This window comes from Lytechinus variegatus, chromosome 12 (genome assembly GCF_018143015.1).
Source record: "Lytechinus variegatus isolate NC3 chromosome 12, Lvar_3.0, whole genome shotgun sequence".
Classification (NCBI taxonomy): Eukaryota; Metazoa; Echinodermata; class Echinoidea; order Temnopleuroida; family Toxopneustidae; genus Lytechinus; species Lytechinus variegatus.
In genome coordinates, this window is record NC_054751.1 from 11,137,792 (window position 1) to 11,161,788 (window position 23,997).

Consider the following 23,997-nt stretch of genomic DNA (forward strand, 5'->3'; position numbering starts at 1 on the left):
TTTGATCATGGAGCACTATAATGTATGCTCAATAGAATGGTGAAGATTTTTCTACTATTTAATTCAAACCACAAATACATTTTGTTTCCAGGGAATGAGGAGATTGCATGTATATTATAATTTTTACCAATGAAGACTAAATGTCCCACAAATGGCAAAAATTCAAATTAATTCTTTCATCAAAAGAAAAAAGGTATATGGATGAAGACCATACTTCGGTCTGGGTTTCTATTAAAGGACCATCCACTGTGTATTGTTTGATATTATGGGTAAAATTTCCTTTTAAAATAATACAAAATATCCTCCCAAAGAATGAAGGATATCTAAAAATCATGTATTTTGTATTCATTATTCCACTTCCAATTTCAACTCATAATGATACCAAAAGAACATTCCATGATTACATGATTATAAATGGATAACTGATCAAATGAGAGAATATATATCAACTTAGAAATGAAGTGTTTGTGAGAATTTTACTACATACATTAATTGTAAAGATTTATGACAAATGTTATATATGTTATCATACATGGCAATCTAAGCTAGTGCCCTATTTCATTTTTAATCAGAAGTATTACGATAACAAGTGCTTCAGTGAAATGACAGTTGCTTTAACAATCAATGGTGCCATTTCAACTTATAATAACACATTTTATGAAATGGAGACTTGTACCCAAAATCTGAGTTTCTTCAATATTTTCAAGTGAAAATGTAAACATATAAGGTATGTATTTAAATATCAGTAGGTAAAACATGGTTTCATTTTGTTAAATCTGATTACAAATTTTTGTGATTATTGCCATTTTTCAACACTTAAGTTTTTCTACCGATTCTTACAACAACGAAAAAGAAAACTTTAATTTGAAAATCTGTGTGAGATACACTGATGGTTTGCAAGCTTTTGAAATATAAGATTATGGGCATACTAAGCTACTTTTCTTGCCATTTAACAGACCCTATAGGCCCAATATATATACAAAAACAGAAATTTACAAAGTATTTTGTGTATCATTTAATGAATAGAAAATTGTACTAAGAGTATCTAAGGTATAACATTTTTTTTTCAATGCTTGTGACATTTCGCTTTCAAAAGATAATTTCAAAGACACAACAAAACATTTTTTCCAAGAAATACTTTGTGATTACATATAATTACATATCATGCAGCCTAGTACTGACCATGCATATTAACTCCCTAATCACATTTCATGCAAACATTCAAGAAACAATCCCATATGGCCATGCGTTTTGAGTTGGGCCCATTTCCGTTACAACTCAAATTTTCTTCGAAAATCGCACCATTTTATACAATTGTATTTTTTTCTTATGTTTGACATCCTTTACCCATAAAAGTATATATATTCTGAAAGGAAATTGTCTGAGGAATTCAAAAATGCAATCAGAAAAGGCATAGGGTAATGTCATAAAAAGTTAAAGGTCAAAATATGTGGAAAACTGTGAAAAAAACATACTTCCCAATAAATCTGAGAATCGGATAAACTTTACACCCTATAGGGAAATAACATGCATATTTCAATTCTTTAGAGTGAGACCTTTCCAGTGATATATAACTTGTTGGGGATAACTCTACCAAAATAACTGGGCGCAATCATCTTTTAAGACCAAATTTCACATCACAATTTTTGCGGGTAAATATGTATCAATGCTTGATTTACCCCTAAAACATTAATTAGTCTTGCCTTTAGTTGCATAAATACACTTGCAAACACTAACCAGTATATTATAATATATTTACTGTGGTTATTATGAATAAAAAATTATTTCATTTGACTCAAATTGTGGGATTTGTCACCTCTTGGCTCAAAGACCGGTGGACCACAGGTTGACAACTGAGAGTCAGGTTTAACATATAAATATAGGAAAAATGTGAATGCACAATGAAAAGTTCTCATTACTGCTTAAGCTTATTTAAAATTAGTGTCAACAAAAACAACTGACAAGTTATAAATAAATCCAGACACCTGGCAAAAATACTTTGTTATTTTAGAGTGTTTTATTTTAAATATACCCTCTTGCTCAACATTCTGCAGGACATGGTCTCTTGGTACTGGGTCAATTGAATGTCAATGCACAGAACATATTTCTATGGGTACATTTGCCTCTGTTTAATCTTTGTACCAGTTTCATTCTCAAGTACTTTTTGTTTAGTTTTTTTTATAATTTGGAAAAATATTCTCTGAACACTTTTGTGCCAGCCAAATATGTGTCATTTACTGATTTATAGAAGCAGTGTGATGTAACATTAAGAAAAAAGTAAATAGAATCAGATGAGGACTTTATTGCAACAAACAAGTTTTCATTAATTAAAATTGCATAAAAGGTGTATTTGTATCTATTATGATACCAGAGTAATCTGAAGATTCTGACACAAAGTTATCACTATCGGTCTACGCTGTCAATATTGAAACCATGAGGTCATGATTATTAAAACAATAGATTGATTTATCTCTGAAGCCTTTAATTAGTTTGTGCTTTTCTTTTTGAAATTTATGCAGCTTCTAAATTTTATTCAAGGTGTAACCCACAAATGTATTTATCTCTCCTCATTTCCTATACATCAGACAGTCACAATTTCAATCATGTTAATTTCATGTTTTACATCAATTAATTATACTAATTAGCTTAATTAGGTACCCTTTAAACTTAAAAGTTCAAATTTGACCCACTTATGACTGAAGAGTAAGCTAGTGAGCTCCATTACATATTTTAGGTACTGTGATGTTACACATTTAGTTTCTTAATGAAATGAAAATTTATGCTCCCCTCGTCATGCTCCCCTCGTCTACCACCATGCAAAAATGGCCAATCGATGTTACATAACTGCTAATTACTGGTTAACGAAGTAATCTCAAGTATTTCTTTTTCTTTTAAGTAATTGGTATAAAGATTCCCTTTAATATGATACCAAATATACCCATGTAGCACATGTATTTCAAGTTTTATACCATTAATTATTTCTGTGCTTGTCGTGCAAATGTAACGATACCACCTATTTGCGGGCCCAACTTAAAACGCATGGCCATATATGACAATCATGAAGACAATATTGTAAACAAAACACGCACACACTCAATATTATTGTTGAACGCCTGTTACATTAAAAAAACTTACATAACTATCATGCAATATCTCAAACACTGTATGACATGCTGAAATGTTAAATTTGCTCAAATATTATGTTGCAATACTTGAACTCTCCTTTAATCCAGCTACATTAGAATACATTAATTGAAAAGCTTTAAAAAAACAACAACTATATTTCTTTGAGTGGTGGCACAGAATTATTTCTATCAGATTTGAATTGATTTTTAATTACCCTAATGCAAAGGAAGCATGAATGTGTCAAAGTAAGCAACCAAATGACTTATGGCTTTAAGTCCTCTCTGAAAGAAATTGTAATGAGGATGAAATATGATGTAGAGTAGTGACACAGCCATTTGAGTGTCTGACTTTTCCAATCCAATGTCATATGCTATCAGATATCATTATTTCATGATTACATTAGAAATTAAAGGGTGATAAATAGACAATAGTGAGGTGGCTAGGTAATCTCAATATAACAGACCTTTTGGAGGCAATGTGCTGTAACTAAAACTTGTGGGTGTTTCATAAAGCTGTTCGTAAAGTTACGCACAACTTTACGCACGACTGGAATATGTTCTTAGGTCATAAATCAATTATATAGGGATATCACATAGCACAAGAAAGGATCACCAGTCGTGCGTAAAGTCATTCGTATCTTACGAACAGCTTTAAGAAACACCCACCAGGACTGGTGTTCCTCAAAGTGCCCAAATATCTTAAAAAGCCTACATATATTGCAAAAAGCTGACAGTGCCTACACCTACAAAAGCAATCTAATAACTAATGTCTAAGACTTCATAATTTCAAAGGACTTAATGTCCCACTGCAACTCAATGAATTGTAATTTTATTACAAAATGAGAGGTTACTTATTTTAAAATTACAAAAAAAGAAATGAAAATATATTCTGACTTGATCCTGTTTAAACAGAAACTGGAATGCAATAATCATATAAAAACTGAATATATCAAATTGAAAAGGTTAGAAAAGAATCAGACAATTGATTATGATGCACTGATTTTCATATTACCAGCAAAATAATAACAACCCTGTTTAATAATGAATAAAAGCCTCGAACTTGATGTATTTCAAAAGAAACAGAATCTAAATCTAGATTGTAGAGAAAAAAATGGAAGAAAAGTGGTAGGATAATTGGTAATCCTAAATTCACCTAAAGTACACAAACCTAAAACTGTTTATATCCTCATTCAGCTAAAGGGCTGATTTTTTTAATGTGTTCAGATTTTCAATAGCCTTAATTTAATTTTACTAGAGATGTTTACCAATACACTGAAGATATTAAAATCTTCATAATTATTCCTTGACTGCTTTTTTTCACTTGTCTCTTCTTTTCTAGAATTTTATGCATCTTCTAAAGTGCATACAATTTCTCTCAAATCATTTTGCAAAATATCAATAAACGTGGCATGTCTTCAGAAATCAAACTAAACTACACAAGTACATTATCTACAAATTTATTCACAGTTGCATTATATTTTACCATGCCATAAAATCTCATAAAAATAACCATCTGAATACCCTGCATTTTCTAAAATCAGCTATCAATTCAATACATTGTACAATAACATGAAATTATCTTACTTCTCTTAATTATGATTCCCTTTTAAGAATAAGAGAAAACTTGACAATTTTCTCATGATGCTAGTTGGCACCTTGGCAAAGGAGGCAAATCAATTTCTGGACATTTGATCCAAGCAAAGACAGTGGAAAGATTACAGGGACCTTACCAAAAGTCTTTCAAGCAAGAATCCTGCAAGTGTCTTATTGCTTCATAATGACGCTTTATAAATCCTATGCATTATTATTATTTTATTCAGCATTTCAACAAAAACAGTTTACAATCAATTTACAAGAGAATATACAATTACACGGTGAAAAGGGATGTTTACAGAACAAGTCCAGGTTGCCTGGAAAAGGAAAAAGTTAAATAAATTACTGTAGCCCGCAGGCTTTCCTATCCGACCTTATCATTATCATTATTATAGACAAAAACTAGTGGGAAGGGAGGAATGCTATTATGGCAAATGCATTGTACTTGGCTTTTTTTCAATATATTTTTTTTTACAAATTGGAAGAGGTCATGCATCTTTCATAATGGCTTCCTGTTATTATGCATTGTTTTATCTACTTTTAATGTGAAGACAGGGATAAAATGTTTGCAGGATTATTTAATAAAATATGTGACTTTTGAATTAGGAGGGTTCCTTCAGGCCTAAAAATGATAATACATACAGGAAAAAAATATGCAGAACAAAAACTTATCCAGTTTGTAAAGAAAATGAACCAAAACCATGTTTTTGAAAGCGAATAAATCAGCAGAAAGTAAAAATAATTGCAGTAAGAATAAAGGAATGAATGATTTGAAAACAAAATTGATGCAAAAAAAAAAACCTGGTAATGCATGAAGAATTTCAGCTGCAAATAAAATATAAAATATTTTCAAAAAACCCAGACAAAATGGGGAATCAAGAAGAGAGACTCAATAAGAAAATGTAAAAGCCTTTCTTGCACAGCAAAGCTTAATAATTGGTTTACATATGGACCCTGTAAGATCACTGTTCTCACTTATAATCAATCTCTTTGTAACCACAGAATTGTAAAGGGAATTATAGATGTACCATCTTCATCACAATCATGTTTGGAGAAGGCAAGACATACTAAAGTTCAGTTTTGAAATTCTCAAACGTTAAACAGGAAGTATGTGCCATATGTTACAGTATCTCACTGACACTTGAAAATCATTAATATATTCACTTTTTATGTTGTAACCACTATATCATCACCATGTAGCAATCAAGTCAACATCAGGGTGGGGTATGTTGTAAAGTTGAGTGCTAGATAAACCACTATACATATATATAAATTGAATTATGAAAATATCATTATTGATAAAATCTATCTCATAGGAAATATACATGTATGTCATGTCAGTTTTGACCCATGTCGAGTTTTGTACCTACATGTAGGCAGTACTCTGTCAATGCTTTCTAATGTTTATGATATCTCTATTAACACCAAGCATCAACACCCTTTTATGAGCACTTATCTTATAAATTTCTTACATGTATCTTTGATACTCTTGTACTAAATTTAACACTGATCGCACATGTATACCAGTGCACTAGTGTTCTGACATTTTAACATCAAAGCTTATTATTGCTTATAAATGCAATAGCACTAAACATAGATGTACCAAAACACCTTGCTATTTTTTAAGGTTATGAGATTCATTGAGCATAAGATTTATTATTTATCATTACAAAAATTACACCTTGCCATACATGTAGTTCTGACATAGGTTTCTACATCAAACACCAGACTAACATGCTTATCATTAATTTTATACATTACATCAAGTCAGCATGTGAAACAAGATGCTCTGGTAGTTCCACTGAACTCCCATACCTAAATGGAGTAAAGAGAGAAAGAGATTAAACATTATTGTGCTAATAAAAAAGAAAGAGGGAGGAGGATGGGATAGGTAAAAAGATGAAAAAAAATATAAAGCAAACCTACTCTTACATGAGTTTACAGTTCTGTGGTAAAACTACATATTAGCAAGGCTCTACACTAACTTATTTTCTTGATGGCCTGATCGGTACACCAGAATGATCGATTTCATATTTTTTGTGGACCGCAGAGCAAACTTAGTGGCCCTAAAACTATAGAAAACATTACAATTTATCAAAACTTTGGTAGCCAAATTGGGCCACCAAGCATTGGCGGCGGAGCAGAGGAATTATCTTTCGTGTTTGGGGGGACGCAACAATAGGCGACCCCCCCCCAAACACAAAAGGTAATCCTCTGCTCCGCCGCCAATGCCACCAAGTATTGGCTTTGGTGGCCCGACTCCCACTTTTGGTTGCCCTGGGACACTGCTAACGTCGAGAGTGATGCTTTCATTATCGACAACAAACTACTTCAAGCCTTGTTCACACCTAGCAAGGCAAAGCTCACTGTCCTGTTTCTTAAAGACTTATTAGAATACACAATTTCTATAACAAGTTCACTATCAACCAATCAAGTTGAATGATTTCAGTAGCTTAAAACTTTCATAAGAAGTTTGCTATAAAACCATGACATGAGCCCCAAACAAAAATTTTTGTGTGTGTTCTTATTAATCATTGATGGTGGGCCTGTGATTAAGCATTCCTCTTTATTGAAGCAAGAATGCATTATACTAGTCAACTTTCATAAACTTGTCAAAAGCTGCAAAGACAATCTTATAACATAAATAACTTAGATGTCATGACCGTTGTAGCCATCACTGTAATAGGTCAGGGTGGACATGTATGTACCTTACAGTGCTGGTGAAAAAATAAATAAACCACTGTATGTACACTGTATGTCCACGCTATGCATTTACTGGTATTGTTAGCTGCCTATCTAGCAAGAAACCCAGATATGGGAAAGCCCTACTTGTCTGAGCCGACCTATAAGATGTCACAAGTTTGTCAAAAGTGAGAAATATGCCAACCCTGGTAAAATTCAATGCAGGGAATAATTTCCTCAACAAAATCTGATAAGTATGTTTGGTCATAAGACAGAGAAAACTCTCAAATACATTCTGTACAATCCTATGTAAAAAATATCTGCTACTCACAAAAAGTGGAGCAAATTGCCAAGTGATAAACCAAGAAAATTATTCCCTGTTATTGCAGTTGGCTTAAACACAAAAATGAAATCTATACCCATTTTACTGGTTGCAAAAAATATCTTAGAGATTAAATGAAATTTTATATTACCTTAGCAGTTCCTCTCCTCTGGTTTCCTGTATTCCAGTTTGAGCAACTCAAAGATCTCTTCCTCTGTATTGGCAGTCAAGGAACAATTCTGGTACCATGCAAAAAAAATCAAAGCAGAAAAAAAGTTACGTTAAAGCATTTCCCTTAATGGGCTTGCATGTATTTGTATCTGTCTTAGAGGTTAATCTCTAATAAATCAAACTGTCAACATGATGCATGTAATTTGATTGACCATTGCAATTTTTTTCTTCTTCAATAATCAATGGAACCCTATACCCTGCTACAGAATCTTAAAAAAATATTTTTTAATCTTAAATATATAAATCCTCATCAGGAGAAAAAATACAATGGCCACTACAAGCTGAGGTTTTAACTGTACAAAAAAAAATCCATAGATACTTCAAAAAGATTTCAAAGCTTGAGATATTTTAATTGGTATTTTTATTCTGTAGCATACATATTTGAAAGATTAGTCCACTCCAACAAAAAGTCGATTTGAACAAAAAGGAAAAAAAATCCACAAAGTATAACACTGAAAATTTCATCAAAGTCAGGTGTAAAATAAGAAAGTAATGTCATTTAAAAGTCTTGCTAAATTTCACAAATTAGTAACATGTTTATGCACATCCTGGTTGATATGCAAATAAGGGGACTGATGAAGTCACCCACTGTGGTTTTATTCCTCCCTGAACCAATTAGCAACAAAAATACTAGCTCTGAATTTTCATTACTAAAAAATAGCTCCTATACCTTTTAATGGATATCTTAATCTAAACCAATTTTTTTTACCATATAGGTAACAAAATGAGATTTTTCTGAAAATCCCAAAAGATTTATTCATTTATACCTTTAAAGTACTGGAGAGAGAGAGAGCATACTTACATTAGTCTTATCGAACAGCCCATGACTTGAGAGGTTCATATTCAGGACTTTGTTGGCATAATCTCTCATCGAGCGATTAAACATCTTTGAACCTGTCCATCCAAGTTTAGCAAAGGCATACTGACTCGCAGGAGCTATGACAAAGTCCACTCTCCTGGCCACCCAGGAACGACCGGGAGCTACAGTCTTTTGCAAGATATCACCTTCCGACGTGGCACTTCCGTTTGTCTTGTCAAGCAAGGATAAACCTGGAATGACTGATCCATTTGCGGAAGCTGCAGCATTGGATGACTCGGATGCAGGAGGACCTACATCCATCGGAGCAGGAATCTGCTCAACAGTTCTTTCTGGATCTGAGGTCTCGACCCTGATACTCTGCGCAGTCTTCGGGAGACGGAAGATACTGAAGCAACGCTCGTAACGATCCAGAGTGTACCTTGATGGATCCACACCTTTTTGGACGGTGGTATTGTTGACAGTGCTGTTTTGGATGTCAGTATAATCCAGAAGACCTTTCTTGTTGAGGGCTTGGAGAAGAGGTCCAAGGATGTCTTTCTCTTTGCCTTCCTCGGGATGGGATATCAAGAAATCAACATCATGACCCGTCTCCTTTCCCCTTTTAGAAGAAAAAAGAAATAGCTAAGATAAGTTGAGGCATTCCACTAAGGCACATGTAATACAGCAGGTACATGTATTTCAATCAAGTACAACTAGCAAAAGGATTAAATCCATACTGTACTGCTAAGGCAGCAAAATCTTTTATCTCAATACCGATGGATGGCCAGGTGTTATTTGATTCCTTAGTGTCATCTTACATCTCCAGTCGGTGAGACGGAAATTGAGACACAAAGTATTTATGTAATATGTCTAATCTATGAATACAAGTATTCTATGCTCATAATTGGTACTGCTAGGAAAGCCACTGGATAAAACTGACCCCACTGGAGTTGCTATACAAGATTACCAGCACTGCAAGGCAATAATATAATGCAATAAAGCAGTCTATTGTATGACAAGTGACAACTTTAACAAATTGATTTTCAGATGATTCTTGGAAGTTGTATTACACAAGTATAAAGCAGACAAACATGCTTTGGCTCGGCAATGTATTCAGGGATGCCAAGACGATAAAAAGCGGCGCCCATCACGCTTGAACAACTCATGCTACAGGCTGTCTTTGGAACCACAACACTAAATATTTACTTTGTACAAATGCTATGTGTGCCGGCCGCACAGAAACGTTGTTAGCCTAACAGAGCGCTAAACAGAAAGCCCAGTCACATCTTTCGGATTTTTAAGTCAAAACATTTATTTCAATGTGTAAGTAATGTATTGTAACATAAGGCATTACTGCCATATTACCAAATGTAACAGGGCCTCTGTTGGCGCACTGTAAGCAGCGCTAACATTTCTGTGCGGTCAGTACGGGTTGGTTGATGCCCCACAAAACAATATTTCCAGCCTCAATCTACGCTAACATAAATCTGGCCGAGACAAACATTGATTTCAACCCCAGAAAGGGTATGCCCCGCTGTTACTCTGGTGCATGAAACATAGATTTTATATTTAAATTGAGATCACAGAAACATCCTAGGATCATCTTACCTGAGGAACCCACCAGTCATAACAACAGTACTACCAGGACGTATGGCTGCTACTTCTCGAGAGACAGCATCATGGATCCATGTTGCTTCTTCCTTTGTGACAAGTGTGTTCAGTTCATCGTAAAACTCAATACCTAGAAAGAATGGACCATTGAATTTATAAGAGATAACATCAGGCATGATAATCCCCTCTGAAAAATAATCTGAAAAATAGCCAAGGGTCGCTAAGTCAGCGCCGAAGTCTGAGGCGCCTGGTCGGGGCTACAAGCTCTTGCATAGTAAAGATATCAAAAGTGATTTTTCAAGGTGAGTCTGCATGATAGTTTTATCATTTGACTCAAATACCATTAAAAAAAGCAAGTGAATGTTCTTGGTCAAAGAATTTCATGTAAAAAAAATATCTGAAATTTTTAATCGGAATTCCACTTTTCGTCAGAATATCATGCCTGTAACATTGAAACTGGAAAAGCTTCATTTGTTCACAATCCAGAAGTGAACTCATGAAAATTTAACTTCATTCACATTTTAGAGGTAGCATAAGTATATGACCCTTGCTATTCTCTCAATATCAATCTAGTTTTCATAATTGTTAACACAGAAAGAGGCTGGAATTATGATTATCATTATTAGGGTTCACAGAATTTGTATAATGATAAGTTTTATGCAAAATTACATATAAATTTCGTCTACGTGTTTAAGCTGACATATATGCAAATTTGATATTTTTGACGATACAATGTTCTTATCGAACTGTATATGTGTGTGTTTTTGTCAATTATGAGAATAGCAATAGTTATAGTGTGACTGCAAACGCAACTATTCCTCCATATTAAAAAACCGGCACATGACGAGGAAATTATACGTACCAGCAATAATCAGAGACAGAAATGCATATAAAATAGATGAGTTGGAAGATAAAATTCATACAAAAAAAGGCAGAAATGTGGATCATACATGAAGGAACATGTAGATAGAAGACAGATTGATGATAGAGATAAACAGAAAAATATATATTAAGAGAAGAAAAGGAAAAATATATGGATAAGTAGATGGATGGATGGGTGGATCGACAGGCAGGCAGACAGACAGACAGATAGATAGATAGAAGACATATGTTCATGATATTCAATTACCTTTAAGTTGTGACCTTGTCAGGTTAAGAACATAACTAGCCTTCACATCATCCAGACTTCTTAATCCCATTTGACACCACTTAGCTGACGTAGATATACCACATCCATATACACCTGTAAAGAGCTGTTATAAACATAATATAACATAAGTAAGAAATACAATAATCATACTACAAATACTAGGGTCAACTTCCACAAGTACTAGGGAAGCCTTTAACCCTAAATAGACTGGGCTATTTCCACACCTAAGAAGACTTGGGGGGGGGGGCTGAATCAGCCCCCCCCATGATCTCGGCCATCGATCGCACAATCGCGACGAAAATTGGCACACGCCTTACCCATGGCATTATCTACAAGACTATAACATCAAATTCTGCAAAAAATCTCATGTCTCATTAATTATGCTAATTTATGCGTAAAATCATAAGTTTGCTCTAATTAATAAAATGATGCCCCTGAAATGCTAATTTTTGTTTCACATACTCTAGATAGGCATCTGACCAAATTTATTCAAAAAAATTCCAAACATCACATTTATTTTCTTATGTATTCTATTGTTTTCTAAATTTCTTATGTATTTCTTTGTTTTTCAACTTTTTGTTTTTTATTGTTTTTTTGATGGAAATTGTTGGAGTTTTATTTTGACAATAAAAAAGATAAAATCAATTTATTTTAAGCAGTAAAAGGAAAAATAATGATACATTTATGAATTTTGGCTAAAAAAACTATTTGCATTGGATTTGTACACAAATTCACGGTTTTGAGTAATTTTGGGTCTGCATGCACTTACGAAATGTTGCGTAATTTCAGAACCGCGCACCCGGGGGTCACAATTTTGGTCTCAAAAGTTGCGCGAGACTTGAAAGTAAAAAGTCAGCGAGCGACGCGGTCAAAAAATTTCGCGCGGCAGATTTATTGCGGAAAATGTCGAGGGGGGGCTGAATCAGCCCCCCCCCAGTCTTTTTAGGGTTAATCCTCAAAGAATACAGAAACTGAGTTTTAGAGTTCTAGAATGCCTTTGCTGGTATTTAATTGAAAGTATTGATTTTGTAAGTATTTTACTTAGCATTTTACTTGGCAAAGCAAAATGCTTAAACTGATATTCAGATCACATCATTTCATTTTATCAAGCCAAATTTAAGCAAAATGCTAATAACCATTGTGATATCATAAAGAGCCAAACAATGTGCTGTGTATGTATCCATCTGTACACAGAATGCATGATTGCACATATCAAGTTTGCAAACTGCACACACGCAGTAGGTGACTGATTTTGATTTAAGCATAATTCTTTTAATAGCCCAAAAATGCAATTGAATACCAAATATGGTTTAGATATTTTACTTAAGCAAAATACTAAGTAAAATAATTAAAATTCTGGCTTGAGTATTGAATTGAATACTGGCCTTTCCCCAATTTGAACACAAAGGAGGGCATTTCCTATAACAAATATTTTTTTTTTCAATGTTGAATTTTCCTATCAGATGCTTGTGAGTTCACAATGATGAGAAATTCAACCCACAAAGATCAGGTTTCAATTTCACAAGATGGAAATCAGAATGATTATGATTAAGATCCTAATTTAGCATTCAATGTCTCTCTAGAGGAGATTTATGAAGCTGTTCATAATTTATAAACAGCTTCATGAAACACTACCAAAATTTAATGAGGTACTATGATACTTTGTTTCCACGTCACCATAAAACATCAATTATATAGATATTCTTCATTTTAAAAATCATAACACTTATTAATATTTCAACAAAATTCTGAAAAGCTAAGGCAACAAAAAGAATAGCACTCACCGACATGTTCTGATACCAAGGGCTGCGGCTAATTCCTTTGACTTCTGAGCTGTACCCTCTTTCAAGTATATCCTGGATGAAAAGACATACATGTATCACATAATATCAACAAAGTTGGGGGGAACAGCTTTATACTCAAAAGAATCAACAAAAGAATCAATCAAAGAATTAATTACTAAAGGCTGGGATCAGTTTGAAAACTACATTTTAAAAAATTTCATTATTTGAAATATTGCTTGATAACATTTTACTCTTCAAATACCAAGATAATTTTTTAAAAGTTTATTTTGCAGAAATAAGTAAAAAAAAAAAAGTATACAGAACCTCTTTAGGGCCATAAACTGCAGTTGCTTTCCCTAGAAGGTTGAGGATATCTAAACAGTAAATTTTCAAAAATTTGAAGGAATAAATAGAACACGTATACTCACTGAGATCACCCGTTTGCAGTGGTTTCCTCCCCTAATTTCATACAATTTATCCACATCTTCGGGCTTCGTGACCTCTTCCGGTAAAGCTTTGAGGGCAGCAGACGCCTTACGGAACGCCAGGGCTCTTGAGCGACTATTATCTCCCATCCGCAGTTCTGCAGCTCTCTCTAAAAACTCTAATGCATCCTAAAGATTGGAAGGTATGAATAACTCAATCTAAGGACAAGTAGAGTTGGGGTGGATCACTGGAGAAGTCCCTGGAATGAGCATCCGAATGAGACCTCCCCCCCACCTAATGTAAACCACAAATTCTAAGATAACCAACCTTGCTATATCAGTAATGTCCTATGGTAAGACATAATTAGTAATAGGATACCTTTCATTTATTCTGCAAATGCAATGAGCGATGTTACTGCGGATTGCCCTGACTATGACATACATGGGCACACAGTCTAATACTTAAATACATGGACAGCCCACTGACCAGGTCAAGGAATACAAGTACCTTGGTACCACAATCACGAATACTCTTGACTGGACTGTAAACACAATCTCAATTCAAAAGAAGGCAAATCAAAGACTCTTTTTCATTCGCCAACTCAAAAAGCTCCATTTGGATAGGTCGATTTTGTCCCTGTTTTACAAGTCTATTATCCTGTCAGTTGTAATCTTCAACATAATTTGCTTCTATAGCAACCTTACTAAATCGAACAAAGAGAAGCTTGAACGTCCACAGAATATTGCCCAGAAAATCAGTCTTGAATTACCCCCAATTGAAACTCTGCATGAGAGATTACTGGCTAAAGTTCAGGCTATCTTAAAACATCCATCTCACCCTCTACACTGCTATTATAACTTCAATAGGTCCGGTGTTCGCCTCTGTGTCTCCCGTAATAACAGAGTACGTTTTAGGCAGTCATTCGTCCCCAATTCTCAACATGTGTTTAATACTACAGTTGTCAGAAAGAATGGGGAATTGCACTTAGCTTACTGTGAATCCCGTCCCCTTTTAATACTCACCTTTGATTTACCATCTCGCAATACTCGTTCCACCCCCCCCCCCACAGTTTTCGGGCTGGAGATGGAATCACAAACCAATTAATATTTGAATTACTTATTCTATTATATTTGAAATAACGTATACGGCATTTTGTTTGTGTATGTAATCTCACAGTATTGTAAGTCTATTTCATTCTGTCTATGTGCATATGTATTTGTAATTTTGTAAACCCGATGTGAAAGGAATTTCCTACAAAGGACAATAAATACTTTCAATTCAATTCATTTAAGCAAGGTCAAATTTGAAAAATTTAAAATGACTCAATAATTGAATGCAAGAGAACATGTTCTTTAATACTCTTCAACCCTAGTGGTCTTACTTTTGAAAATTTCTAATTAAGACTTTATCCCATATTTTGAATATTTCTCCAATTGCCTAATTTTACATACAGGTACATGTATGCTATCACATTCAGATAATCAAATATCTTGTCTGATGGTCAGATGCATATGAGAAGAAATAAACAAATGATCAAATGCAAATACAATTTCAAACGACTCTCTTATGTATTTGAAAGATGTTTTGCAGAGGCGATATAAAACAATGAATATCTTATTGTAAAACTAGCAGGAAAAATAATAAAAAATATTGACCAAGGTTTGAGGAAGATCCATCAAAGAATAAAACAAGTTATAAGAATTTTGATTATTTCATTTGCATTGTAACATGATATGCGAGCAGCTTTCCTACATATCATATGGTACAAAATAAATTAGATGTCATTTTCTCGGAAAATTGACAATGTTTTCTATCGAACCTTCAGTATATCAGTACACAAATGATTTCCCACCCGCTTCTAAAAAGAATTTTTTTTAAGTCATCAAGAACCATTAAAAAATGAAATTTATGCGTTTATATTTAATACACAACATACTGGGCAGCTGCTTGTTTATGAAGTCACAAATAAAAAATTTGAAATTCTAATAACTTTCTTAATCTTTAATGAATTTTCTTTAAACCTTCACAAATATTTTTTGTTATGTTTATTTAGCTTACCGTGAATTTCTTATTTGGATGGTTGAGTGGGGTTATCCTCTGGCAGGCAAACCTGCTATTAATCGGTTTATCCTCACCTTCTTGTTCTTCTAAAGCATCAAGATCAAGCTGAAATAGAGAAAAAGTCAATTGAAACAAACTTTTACCATAGCTTTATCAAAGACAATTCCTTCATCATTGATCATGAAACACCATTTTGTTGTACCATGCACATGGTTAAAACATTAAAAGTTTGAAGACACAGGGTGATACATGAGCACTTGCCCGGGGCAAGTAAAAGTTAGAGTCGGGCAGGTGTTTTGAAGTAAAAGCCAAAACTACTTGCCCGAATTGGGCAAGCAAAATTCTTACAGTAAAATGACCATAATTAGGGTCGATATGATATTGACCCTAATTTTGTTCATGGCAGGCAAGATAAAATCACTTTTGAAAAGAAATGCAATATCAAGGTAGACCAGTTCATGTCAAAAGAGAGAAAAGGGTCAATGGTTTGAATAACTGCAAAACTTTCCCTTGAAGAGGTAAAACTTTTTTTTCCAAGGATTTTATCAGGCAAGTGAAATAGATTTTCGGGCAAGTATATTCCAACTATTTAAAAATCTACTTGCCCTATTGGGCAAGTGCTTCTAAAAAGTTACGTAACACCCTGAGACATGCCATTAGAATTAGTTTCATCCAACCCAGACCCAGTCCATCATCAAAGATTTACATATACATGTACACAGACAGGTATTAAATCTACTAGGATATCTTACTATCGAATGAGGGGGAAAAAAGACAATAGCAGACTTCTACAAATGCATATCCTACCAGTTTTTTAGCAGGTATTCTGTGTTCATCCGTGATCTCCACTGGCTTTTCTTCTTCCATGCACGATGTGTACCAGCTGAGGGAAAGCAGTTCTGCCTTCTGTGCAAAGTCAAAGGCATTAAAATCATTATTCCGCTGCGACCGGCAGATCCTCTGAAGAACACTGATGACATGGTCTCGGGAGCTCAGTTCTGACACAACGTGGGTTACAGATTCACTACAAGTGGAAAGAAAAGAAATCAAAGAGAATAAAATGTTGAACAACTACATGTATATGTATAAGCACCTAGAGTCCTAGACTCTTTCATAGAAGACAATCAACAGTGCAGAACTAATCCAGACTCTTCAGATGCTCGTGAGAAATGATTGCATGATTGTTTGGCTGATTGAAACCATGCAATGTTTTGATTGATAAGCTGAGTAATCCGCCCACTGACATTGCGCAACCACTTTCCATGACAGAAGCCAAGGCATGGAAGGCACCGCCTGGTTACCCAGTCCACTGACACTGCATTGGGCATGTCTGACTTCCTGAAAATTTGACTTGGGTTTACTAAAGACCACTTACGAACAACGTTGTTCTCTGTTAAGAACTCCATGTGTAGCAAAATAAGGTTGGCAATGTGTGGATAGTTTTCTCTTTTTTTAAAGAATAAATGCTCGATTGTTTGACACTGTATTCCATTACAGCTAATCATCATATAGACTAGGTCTATCTTGGCTCTTTAGTAAATTTGATTCTTTTAGTTCTTCTAAATTGAAAATAGACATTGAAAAAAGAAAATTTTCTTGCCATATTACTTTCCACCAATAGAGGGCGTACACAAAAATATGCCAAAAATTCATGTTTTTAAGTGTTCTGGTGAATACAAAAATTATTTCCCAGTTACTAGGCCTAAGGCTAATGAAAAATAAAATAAATGAAATATCATGAATCGGAAAATACATCATTCGATAAAAATCATAAAGCAATCTTTATGATATTTATTGACCGATGCAAGTATTTTACGATTCATATTTATCTGCCGATGCAAGTGTTTTTGGAAATCTTAGTTGGCAGCTATACAAATCATTAAAATATCACTTTTGTGACCAAAAATACTAATTTCCATACAGTTGCAATTTATTTTTCATTAGTAACTTGGGAATAATTTTTGTGTTCACCAGAGCGCTCAAAAACTTGAATTTGGGGCATATTTTTGTGTAATATGGCAAGAAAATTTGCATTTTTCAATCTCTATTTTTCATTAAGAAAAAATTATTTTAAAAATCGAATAGAGCCAAGTTACATGATGACTAGCTGTATTGGAAACTAACTGTGTAAGAAAATCAAGTATTTGTCCCATAGAAAAAGAGAAAATAAGCCAAAATTGCCACCCTTTATTTTGCCACACATAGCCTGGAGGCGTCTGGGGAGTAAATTCATCTACCTACGTAGGTTACTCCCCTAATGCCTGGCTTTGCTTTATATGCCTCTCTACAGTATAGAGCTGGCAGCTCTACACTGTGTGTAGAGCGTAGAGCTGCCAACTTGGATTAAAAAAATACTTGCATCTGCCGATAGATATCAGGAATCACAAAATATTTGTTTTAATCAATAAATATCATATAAATTACTTTATATTTATCAACCAAAACAAATATTTTACGAATCGTGATATTAATCGGCAAATGCAAGTTTTTTTAAAATCTAGGTTGCAGCTCTGCACACGTGTGTATCTAGGTAACAAAAGACAGCAAAATGGCGACGTAAACAGACGTGGCAAGTGAATGCTCTTGCTCTTAACTTCTTTCAATTTTACTATTATTCATTTATTGAAAAGTAAGAAAAATGTAATTAAATGGGGGTAAACATAAAACTTGCCCATGTACATAATTTGGGTGAAAAACAATAAATAAAATTGGTGATTTGGGTCTAGGTTCAACACAGATAATCCTGGCCTCCACGGAGAGGCATATAACGCAAATCCAGGCGTTAGGGGAGTGACTACATAGGTAGAAGACTCCCCAAACGCCTCCACGCTATTCCTGGCCTCTACAGAGAGGCATAATATAAAGCAAAGGCAAAGCCAGGCGTTAGGGGAGTAACCTACGTAGGTAGATGAATTGACTCACCAGACACCTCCAGGCTAGCCACACATGGAGATGTAACTGAGAACAAGGTTATGAATCATGACTGAATGAGTGAGGCCTACAATGACAATGTAGTGAGTTTTGTGATCATTTTTCATTCTTCTTTTTTAATCTTGCCATTCTTGGTATTAAATCTTTTGATTATCTAACACAAATTTGTGAAAGATGATTTGTTAAAATATCAAAATCGGCATAGTCTTCATCGTTTGTAAACAAAGTGCGTAGCTTTAGGTCCCCCATCATACACTTTTCACAAAAATATGATATCCCCCATTCCCTTGCGTGCATTGAAAATCGCCTGCGATTGGTATGGCATGTATGGAGTTGCGTGCGACGCTGAATGTGCGGCAAAATTGATAGACCCCGATTATCATATTTACTTTAGTTCAGGTGATAATACGAATCCCTTAGATCGTCCAAGATACCGAAGTTTCTTCAATCGTATTTTCTGGATCCTTGCATTTACGATGAAAATGATGATATCTGGGAATTTCACAGGAAATTCCTCCGACTCTTTATTGTGGAAATGCTTTCGACGTTTGGGATCGGGCGCCGCCATGATGTCTATAGCAGTATCGTTTTAAAGCTTAGTGGTTTTGAAAATATAAAAGTTATAATTTTTGCCATATTTAACCCTCAAAATAAATTTAATATAGCTCTATAGTATATTACAGTATATTTATATGCATATATTTATTTTTTATTATGAATTTACATGATAAAATTTATTGATAAAAGTTTTTATTCAAGAAATTCGTCTGCTTGTGATCTAAGGTGTACCGTGATCACAGAAATACAATAACATGGCGAAGCATAAATAATAGTGCCAGTGCAACTTTTGCTAGATTTGGCGACACAGGTAATCAAAACTAAGTATATTTATCAATATGTACCAAGCCAGGGCCTTTGTTGAACTATGGTATAGAGGCTTAATTTTGATTTAATATGATCTCTACCAACTTGTATTTTTTTCATTGTCTTGAATGATGAGTGACAGGGACTAAGTCCCGGGGGGGCCACTTCCATTCACGAGTGGATACCATGCGCGACCAAGGGGTCTCGAAAAGCACCCTAAACACGTAATTTCCATATTCTGAAAATGAACCCCTCAACAAGTATTGGCGTGTGAAACCCTACCCTTAACAAGTATTGGAAACAAAAACGATACTCTTGGCAAATATTCCCTGAAATGAACCCCTAAAAAAGTACAGGAATGTTTTATTGTTACGGTTCCTTCGGTCGTCGGCTTTATTTGGTTTACGACCCCACTTCTACACCTCGCGCAAATCGGACTCTAAATACGAAGTGTTGGGGCAAAAAGGAAATCCTTTATAAACAGTTTAATTTTGTTTTATCATCCCCGCAAATTAGACCCTAAACACGTAATTTTCCTAGCGAAATAGATACCCTTTTTTCATTATTTTTGTGTTTTTGGCACCCTTATCACGTTACGTACGTAACGTGCCCTATCGTGAAAAAGACATCCTTTTTACGTGTTTTTTTGGTCGCGCATGGTATCCACTCGTCAATGTAAGTGGCCCCTCCGGGGACTAAGTCTAGTATAGAATACCGGTACCTTAGACTTAGAGTAGTCTACGTGTAATTATTTTATTTTTATATGTTATAAATCTTGGCTTGAAAAGTTTACATGATAACCCCCTATCTATTCTAACTTTCTTTTTTACACACAGGATTTTTGAACGTTAAAAACCAAAAGCAAACTGATGATGGCAGATGGAAAGGAACCTCTTGATAAAGCAGGAGAAAAGACTGGTGGGGCCAGGGCAGGAGCTGGAGAAGGCATCCGGAGTATAAGATCGACATCATTATTCAGAGCAGTCAATTTTGAACTGTATGCGAAACCTGTAAGTGTCGAAATAGCGCAGGAGAGTCTAGATCAAGATTTAGCTTAGAGCCTTTGAAAGAGTTGTAACTTAAAAATCTGAAAATCAACTTAAATAAGATCATAAGTTGAGATTCAATCTCAGCTCCTACTTTAACATAAGGTTACATAAGGTTCAGTTCTGGATGACACAGTTGTTTATTAAAACAAATGACTATATATTTCAAAAGTAAAGAACAAGACGCTGATGTAAGGTAATGCCTTTTGTCTCTGCATATTATTACATCTTTTTTTATTATTATCTTAACTCGAAAATTATGAAATATATTTATGTCGAGTTCTTGCCTTTACAAATTATGATGAAGCATGTATATTGTCACTGGTCATTCTGAATCATAATCATCTCAATCTTTACTATCATCAATATCATCACTGTCATTATTGTTATACCGGTAATCATAATCAGCAAATCATCATCACTACTATCATCATCATGGTCATCATCATAATCACGATCAGTGTCATCAGAATCAGTCATCATAATTAATCATTGTCATCATCATCATCTTCATCATCATTTTATTCATAATCAGCATCGATCATCAGCATCATCATCATCATTAGCTGATAATCTGGGCAGAGGCTGCAGTTATTGTCTTTGCTGTTATGCCGTCTGATGTGGCAAAGACTTTGAAATTCGTCACATCCATAATTTGTAGTCTGCCACATCAGACTATTGCTTGCGTTCAGCATAGCAGCAAAGACAATAACTGCACCCTCTGCCTAGATTAGAGGCTACATCATCATTATATTCAGTATCACCAATCTCCACAATAAATGGACATTTTTTTATAAACTCATGCACAAGTGGTATACATGTGCATTCCACTGCATGAATTATATTTTTCAAATTCTCTATATTCCATCTCTTTTCTTTGTTTACTCTTCCTTTAGAACAAATGGGTTATGGGATTCGGTCTTGCTGCCCTTACCAGCTGCGTGGTGTACATCGCTTATCTCAATGCACAGAAGGAGAACCAGAGAGACAGGGACATGTATGAACAATACCGAGCTGACGGCACGACGATAATGAGACCAAGAAATTCCAAATGGGACTGAGATATATATATATATGCTTTAATATATATGCTTTAATTTTACTAAGAGGGGATGAGGACAGGTCAGTTGACTGTGTGATTTTGGAACTGTCAACTCTTTGGAAGATCTAGGAGAATTAGCTAGTATTGAAGATTCCGAATCTTGAACTTTTTCTTGGTCATGTGGATTCATTTTCACCAAACGTTGACAACCTAACAAAGCAAAGCCTATCCTAGCTGCTGGGCAGTATCCTGCACTAGTTCCCTGTTTGTTGGTGTTATGTATCCATGATGACTAATATACAGGTAACTATGCAAAGTTGACTCTGTTTGGAATTACAAATTTGTTTGATTTGGGAAATTTTAGAGGTAACAGTGCTTGCCATATAAAAATGTGTGTATATGTATATATAAAAGAATATGTGGTATTTGGCTTAAAAACTTACTCAGACAAATGTAGAAGGATGAATAAGTTAAAGGTTGTTAAAGGCATATGACCTTGAGTGCCCCATTCCAGAGGTCCTCTTCTGTGAAATGTATGTACCCTCTGGAAAAGTCCTGTGGTATATGAAATTTAAGGCTTTTTCAATTATTACTAGTTTTGTGACTCCAGCTACTTTGGAGTTCACTGCACTTGCATAAATCCAAGTGGTGACCCTTGGGTACTGCTGGGGGGAGGGGGTGAACTATTGTTTCACCCCCCCCCCTGAGCAGTATGTCGTCATTGGTTTACTGCATTCATCTATCAAAGGCACAATATATGTGAACAGATAGAATTTAGAGGTGATCATAAGGGTATTAATAATAATGATACCTGTGTACCCCAGATGTATTAGGAAAAAAAAGTTGATTCCTCTCATGTGTCAAAGTCAAGTCTATGATTATCCTCAGATGTGCATACATAATGACAATGCAGTTCAAAATAATATGATAAGATGCAGTGATGATGGGTGATTTCAAGTTCAGTGTTGACATTTTGGAGTTGGTGTTGGGTCAATTTTTACATGATTATAACACAAAACATAAAATGAAGGTGGTCCCGAAAATTCACTCACTAGTTGTTGTGATGTCAGTAATGTGATCTAGATCAGTTTTACAAACTCATAGCAAGTTTTGGAGCTAGGGGAAGTAATCCAAATTCCAACACCAACACTAACACCAAGGCCAACACCGGACTTGAAATCACCCAATGTGTTGGCAGGTTTGATTAAGGTGCATAGTGATCTTTAATTGATTATTGCATCATGAATCTTAGATATGGTTCAATTTAAAACAACCTGGCAAAAATTTACAAATGAATTTATATTATTCGGTAATTATTCTCATACATGTACCATTGACTGAGTTAATCACTATGTTGGACATAATATTATTGAGTACCTGTTGTCAACTTTTTCCTCACAAACAAGATATTCCAATCCATAAGTAGATTTAAAATATGTATATAATTTTTAATAAAACAATAAAAATGAAATAAGACAAAGTATTAATATGAATGAATTTCAATTCATTCTTTAGTATGGAAAATTAAGAAATATAAGAAATATCAGCAATTGGAACGCCATGGACAGATCATTATCATTGACATTGAAATTAAGAAGGAAGTTTGGAATAATTTCTTAATTTTGCCATAGGATCCAGTCAAATAATGCTTGCATTAGCACTTATCTCACCTTTTCAGTTTTCAAAACTATATCATATGGTATCGAGTATTCTCAGGTTTGAACCTTATTAATAGGATGGTCTAAACTTTGTGGATCTGGGGCTTAAACTTAAAAAAAAACACAAACAAGTTAACCAACTAAACATAACTGTTTTGTTTAATCAAATTCTTTAAGAAAAAAAAATATTTTTATGACTGTTATTATTGTCATATTGATTTCACTGTCATGATAATGATGATAGTGATGGTTATGAATGATGATGATGATGATGAAGATGATGATGATGGTGGCGGTGGTGGTGGTGGTGATGATGGTGATGGTGATGGTGAAGAAGAAATGAAAAGTAGTTCAGTTTGATATAGAAGCAAAAGAATGCAATGATCTTTGATCTTTGATCTCTTTTTATAATTACAAAGAGATGATGCTCTTATTCTTCCTACATTGTACCTTTTCCCCGCCATCCCCGCTCTATCCCCCCTCTCTCTCACACACACACACACACACTCACGCACACCCCTTCACACTAATACCACCCTTCCTTTTTCTCTCTCCTGTCCCAATCTTTTCCACCTCTAATATTTGCATCCCCACTTTTGATCAGCTACATCATTGCTTATCGACGTTCTCCCCAGCTTAGCTCGTCCTTTGACTTTCTTCATCGAATTGATT

General features: G+C 34.6%; 2 protein-coding genes across 4 annotated transcripts; one reads left to right on the forward strand and one right to left on the reverse strand.

The window, feature by feature from the left end:
- Nucleotides 1-4,926: 4,926 nt before the first annotated feature.
- LOC121425477 (DNA nucleotidylexotransferase-like) lies at nucleotides 4,927-19,300 on the reverse strand. Its single transcript, XM_041621541.1, has 10 exons — nucleotides 19,105-19,300; nucleotides 16,592-16,808; nucleotides 15,782-15,889; nucleotides 13,726-13,911; nucleotides 13,298-13,369; nucleotides 11,493-11,616; nucleotides 10,361-10,493; nucleotides 8,756-9,371; nucleotides 7,874-7,961; nucleotides 4,927-6,533 (listed from the first exon to the last, which is right to left on the reverse strand). Exons 1-9 carry the CDS (start codon nucleotides 19,281-19,283, stop codon nucleotides 7,875-7,877), a joined length of 1,722 nt encoding a protein of 573 aa, XP_041477475.1. The 5' UTR covers nucleotides 19,284-19,300; the 3' UTR covers nucleotides 4,927-6,533; nucleotide 7,874.
- Nucleotides 18,737-23,150, forward strand: LOC121425478 (small integral membrane protein 8-like). 3 transcript variants are annotated; one of them, XM_041621545.1, is made up of 3 exons: nucleotides 18,737-18,798; nucleotides 20,416-20,589; nucleotides 21,522-23,150. In XM_041621545.1, the coding sequence occupies exons 2-3, from the start codon at nucleotides 20,449-20,451 to the stop codon at nucleotides 21,684-21,686; spliced, it is 306 nt and encodes a 101-aa protein (XP_041477479.1). In that variant the 5' UTR covers nucleotides 18,737-18,798; nucleotides 20,416-20,448; the 3' UTR covers nucleotides 21,687-23,150. The 3 variants fall into 3 exon arrangements, with proteins under 3 accessions (XP_041477479.1, XP_041477476.1, XP_041477478.1); XM_041621542.1 differs by lacking the exon at nucleotides 18,737-18,798 and adding an exon at nucleotides 19,492-19,583; XM_041621544.1 differs by lacking the exon at nucleotides 18,737-18,798 and adding an exon at nucleotides 19,506-19,583 and having other exon boundaries at nucleotides 20,403-20,589.
- The last annotated feature ends 847 nt before the right edge of the window (nucleotides 23,151-23,997 follow it).